The 5,141-nt window shown below is 34.3% G+C and overlaps 1 protein-coding gene across 1 annotated transcript; it reads left to right on the forward strand.

Annotated features, from left to right (window-relative positions):
- The first annotated feature begins 123 nt into the window (after positions 1 to 123).
- Positions 124 to 1,000, forward strand: LOC134234748 (uncharacterized). The gene is made up of 3 exons (XM_062716795.1): positions 124 to 272; positions 379 to 489; positions 617 to 1,000. Exons 1-3 carry the CDS (start codon positions 126 to 128, stop codon positions 998 to 1,000), a joined length of 642 nt encoding a protein of 213 aa, XP_062572779.1. The 5' UTR covers positions 124 to 125.
- Positions 1,001 to 5,141: the final 4,141 nt, after the last annotated feature.

Raw genomic sequence — 5,141 nt, forward strand, 5'->3', positions numbered from 1 at the left:
AGTTTGGGTTCAATTCAGCTTCATGGAATTTTCTTGAAGCTGGTCACGGAAAGGGTGCTGCAAATGGCATCGGGGCCGTTGTAAAAAGATCAGCAGACAGATTTATTAATGAAGGGGGTGACATAATGGGGTCCGATGATCTCATCCTGGCATTAGAGTCAAAAGGAACATCAGTTAAGCTAGTGAAAATAACAGAGGAACAAGTTAAAGAGATTGAAAGTGTATTGCCAACAACATTAAAACCGATTACAAGAACTATGCAGATTCATCAGGTACATATTTTAACTACACATGTTTTTGTATAAGACATAATGTAAAAAAGTAAGTCTAAATGTTGATATTAGCATATAAGATAATTATGTTTTCTCTTGTTTACAGATTATTGTTCCAAGTAGAGGAACCATTTTGCATAGACCACTATCCTGCTTTTGTGCACGACCAGCCATCTGTCAATGTTTCAAGCCAGAAACGTTTTCTTTTCCAACCCAGGTTGACCTTAAAATTTTTATTTTTTTTAGTTTCCTTTTTAATTATGTCTTGTAGTTGATTTGTTAGTATAGATTAATTGATGCTTCATTGCTTAGAATCAAAGTAATTGTGCATGTATATATTTCAGAGAGAAGCTGCGCATTCTTCATCGTCTATTTTGCAAACCTGTGAGGAAGTAGCAGTAAACACCACAGCGAGCACGGTTTCCAAGCTTCGTCATATCGTTGAGGTGGACGAGAGTCTAGTTTCAAACTACTGTGTTGTGAAATATGATGGCAAAGCCTATCCTGGACTTATTTTGTCAGTGGATGAAGAGGAAGAAATCGAAGTCAAAACAATGCACAGGGTTGGTCGTAACAGATTCTTCTGGCCTATGATGGATGATGTGCTTTGGTATCAAAAGGAAAACATTATAACAATTCTGGACAACCCACCTAGACCCGTGACTAAGAGACATGTAGAAATTGAACCAGAAATCTGGGAGCTTGTTGAAAAAGAAGAGGATGAATAGGAACAATATTAGAAGTGTTCAAATTTATCAGTTAATGTTTGAATAACATTGTTCAGATTTAGCAGTTTAATTGAATGAAATTGTTTGAATTAAAATGGTTGTTATTTTTAGTATTAAATGGTCTTTTGGTTTTGTTATTTTAGAGTCATACATTGACATTCTTTGTATGTATTTAAAAGCAATGTCATGACCGAAATTTGATGTCATGACAGAACATTTTAGTCATTTGTCTTTCGTGCATATAAAATTACATGCTATTGATTATAAGTAAAAAATAAGTCTTAGTGATATAATTTACTTTATTTCATGCCTGTTATTTCCTAAAACGTATTAATGTTGGTTTTCAACGACAAAAAAACTTTATTTGAAATTACACAAATAGCATCTTTTTAAAATATGGCGAATTATTTGGCCCTCTACAGAATAGAAACGTATTCCAAAATTCTAAAACTTCTATTATATTACAGAGTATTCATTTTCTTTTCATTGGTAAAAGAAATATTTCTTTGAAGTATATAGAAAAATATATACTGCATGTTTTTGTATGGTTGCGGTCATGACAAAAGCATAAAAAATATGATTTTACTTCTTAAATATAATAAAATCTGTTTACTTTGACTCGCGGCTAGCGTTGAAATAAAAGAGCATATGCATTACAAAGCTCATTGAACCATGTTAGACAGAGAAAGAAGAAAAAGTAATACCAACTTCTTCACTTATGAAAATTGTCTCAAATTTGTGGAATCACCCACGGGACACTTTAAAGAACTGCTTAAATGAATCCGGCAGGTATCTCGGAATCGTGTATTCGAAATACTCTAGAGATTTTATCCTATCTTCTCTCAATCTGAAATGAAGAAAAAAAATGTGCATACTAGATTCACACATTTAGTATATGACCCATATGTGCAAAAATAGCCATTATCTGGTAAGAAAACAGAGGAATAATCATGATAATCAAAATCAAACATAAAAAGTCCTGTGTGCTCGAATTTCCTCCATTGTTTACATTCGATAAGTTAAATGTTTCTATAGATTAACTGTAATATTTCACTGATATATCACAACACTCACCCTGTTGATAGCCCATATATCTCAAAAAAAGATGTTTCAATATAATCATCTTCTTCATCATCGCTCAAAATATCTGTAACTATTGTTACAACAGCTGTAACGACAACGCCGTCAACGAGTTCCTCCATCTTTGTTTTTACACTTTTTACGCCGGTTTACTTGATTTGCAAATTCGCCGTTTTACGCCGGTCATATGACCGGCGCATTTCGGCGTACGCCGATCTCGGACAAATGAAATCCGCCCTGGGTGATTGTTTTTAGCCGGGCTTATTGCTCAAAGAGCAATTGCCGGCTTATGTTATCCTGTTCAAGGCAGGAAGTCAACCCCCATAGTCGCCATTTTAAAGTGACGTGCAAAAATATAGTTCTTACTCTCAACCGCTTTTGAGATAATACAAACGCTAAATAAAGCAACAAAAATAAGACGAAGTTTTATCTATATAAATAAACATTAGTAGTAATGACTTTGAAAACATCAGTCCTAAGTCAAAGATTATAGTTCATTAGCGTAGTTCTCTACCCATACGAGGTAAAGCAGGAGAGGGAACAAGATTGGCCTGTTTGTTTACATTCAGCTGCGGTACCAGATTAATTCTGATTATGACAAAATCGGACCGTGGTATTAGGATTGAAAAACTCACTGTCACTGTCTCATCATTTATATTGATAGTTTTAAAATAATTTTTTTCACCAGAATATAAACGTGATTCATGTAAGAAATTCATTCTATTCTGTAAATGAGCCCGGCTCTCTGTACTTCTGAGTACTTTGATTTTCTGCCCGGCGGAGGAACGGCTGTTGTCATCCCTTTGCAAAAAGGTTTTGACTTCTGTTTGTATTCTTTGAATTCTTCTAGTTCCGCATGTTGAAATTTGTGTGCTCATTGCAGTAAGGATTCTCTTTCTTGAGTATCCGATTGCCGCAGCAGCAACAGACGTAAGTCTATACTTGCACAATAACTCGGAAGATATAATGTTGACAATTGCCTTTTGGGTTTTTCTTTTCCTCGCATGTTCATACTTTTCCTTGTCCTTTTTTAATTGCATGATGGCAGTTCAACATAGGCTTTATTTCTTTAGAAATGCTTTGACCTCTAGAGTAATTTTTCAGTTCTTGTTCTCGGTGAGTCTAATGCATTTCTAGCGTATTTTGCCTTTTCTCTAAGCAAACGTTTTCTGTACTTTTCAATGTTCTTTTCTTTCCTCAATTTGTCTCTTAATTTCTTTATTTCCCTGTAAGCCTTTGCATGATCTTTTACGATTTTTAGCTCTACTGGTCAGAGACCAGAAGAGCTTATGCGATAGTAATGCGTCCGTCGTCCGTCCGTATGTCTGTCTGTCTGTCTGTAAACAATTATTCAAAATGCTACTCCTCCTACAGTTTTGGTCTGATTTCAATATAACTTGGCACACAAGTAGACTACACTAAGATACATAATTCTGTATATCGGTTTTTGATTTCGATGAACGGTGTTGCTGTTGTTACTAAAAATAGAAATTTCTGTGAAATTCTTTCAAAATGCTACTCCTCCAACAGTTTTGGTCTGATTTCAATATATCTTGGCACATAAGTAGACTACACTAAGATACATATTTCTGTGTATTCATTTTTGATTTCGATGAACGGTGTTGCTGTTGTTACTAAAAATAGAAATTTCTGTGAAATTATTTCAAAATGCTACTCCTCCTACAGTTTTGGTCTGATTTCAATATAACTTAACACATACATATTTCGGTGTATCCGTTTTTGATTTCGATGAACGGTGTTGCCGTTGTTACTAAAAATAGAAATTTCTGTGAAATTCTTTCAAATTGCTACTCCTTCTACAGTTTTGGTCTGATTTCAATATAACTTGGCACACAAGTAGACTACACTAAGATACATAATTCTGTGTATCGGTTTTTGATTTCGATGAATGGTGTTGCCGTTGTTACTAAAAATAGAAATTTCTGTGAAATTCTTTCAAAATGCTACTCCTTCTACAGTTTTGGTCTGATTTCAATATAACTTGGCACACAAGTAGACTACACTAAGATACATAATTCTGTATATCCGTTTTTGATTTCGATGAACGGTGTTGCTGTTGTTACTAAAAATAGAAATTTCTGTGAAATTCTTTCAAAATGCTACTCCTCCTACAGTTTTGGTCTGATTTCAATATAACTTGGCACACAAGTAAACTACACTAAGGTACATAATTTGTTTATCCGTTTTTTATTTCAATGATCGATGTTGCCGTGGTAATTAAAATGAGAAATTTTTGTTAAAAATTCTCAAAATGCTACTCCAAATACAGTTTAAGTCTGATTATAATATAATGTGACATGCAAGTAGACTACACTAAGAACATAAAGGGACTTAATCAAGGATCATTATTCTTTTTATTGCTGTGGTAAAGTTTCAATTCCCAACTGCTTAAGAACTTTTCCTTTGCTCTAAGTACAAACCAGTACAGCTTCAGTCTCGACAGAGACTTCTGGTTTTTCTTTCAGAAGACTTCCCCGAGTCCAGAGGAAAAGCAATGAAGGATATGGAAATAACGAAATGTATTTAATATCAAAGTCTATAAAACAATACAAAACAGGAGAAGAGCAAACACGGACCTCTAAAACATCAGAGGTGGGATCAGGTGCCATGGAGGAGTGAGCATCCCCAGCCGGTCACACCCGCCGTGTGCTCCTCGTCATGATCGGGAAATAAGGAAAATCCGCCGTCAATTCAGTGTATAATTAATGGACAATTAGTATGAAAAACGTCAGTCAGCATTTAACTCATTGATAACCGATTCTTTGTCATCTGTAGAATCTGAAGGAGTGTTTGTAGTTAACATATCTATAACATCTTTTTCTCTTGTGTTTTTGATTTATTCTTTATCTTTTACGCACTGTTCTTTTCTGTCTCTCAGTCATCTGTGACACATTTTTCAGTTTTCCGCTATTTTTTCTTTATTTATTATATTATTAGGCATTATTACTTGTTTTTACATTTTTAACATACTTTGATAAATTATTCAAACTAACGGAAATTTCTATCTAAACACGACTTTGGTAATTCTGAAATTTGTAAG

This window comes from Saccostrea cucullata, unplaced genomic scaffold (genome assembly GCF_032062105.1).
Source record: "Saccostrea cucullata isolate Sc308-1 unplaced genomic scaffold, CSIRO_AGI_Scuc_v1 ctg23058, whole genome shotgun sequence".
NCBI lineage: Eukaryota > Metazoa > Mollusca > Bivalvia > Ostreida > Ostreidae > Saccostrea > Saccostrea cuccullata.

What these genes read in the sequence shown, in the direction of transcription:
- LOC134234748 (XM_062716795.1), top strand. Translation starts at nt 126, where the DNA reads ATGGGGTCCGATGATCTCATCCTGGCATTAGAGTCAAAAGGAACATCA. An exon ending in GAACTATGCAGATTCATCAG is followed by an intron (nt 273 to 378) that starts GTACATATTTTA and finishes TCTTGTTTACAG; the next exon opens with ATTATTGTTCCAAGTAGAGG. An exon ending in CGTTTTCTTTTCCAACCCAG is followed by an intron (nt 490 to 616) that starts GTTGACCTTAAA and finishes TATATATTTCAG; the next exon opens with AGAGAAGCTGCGCATTCTTC.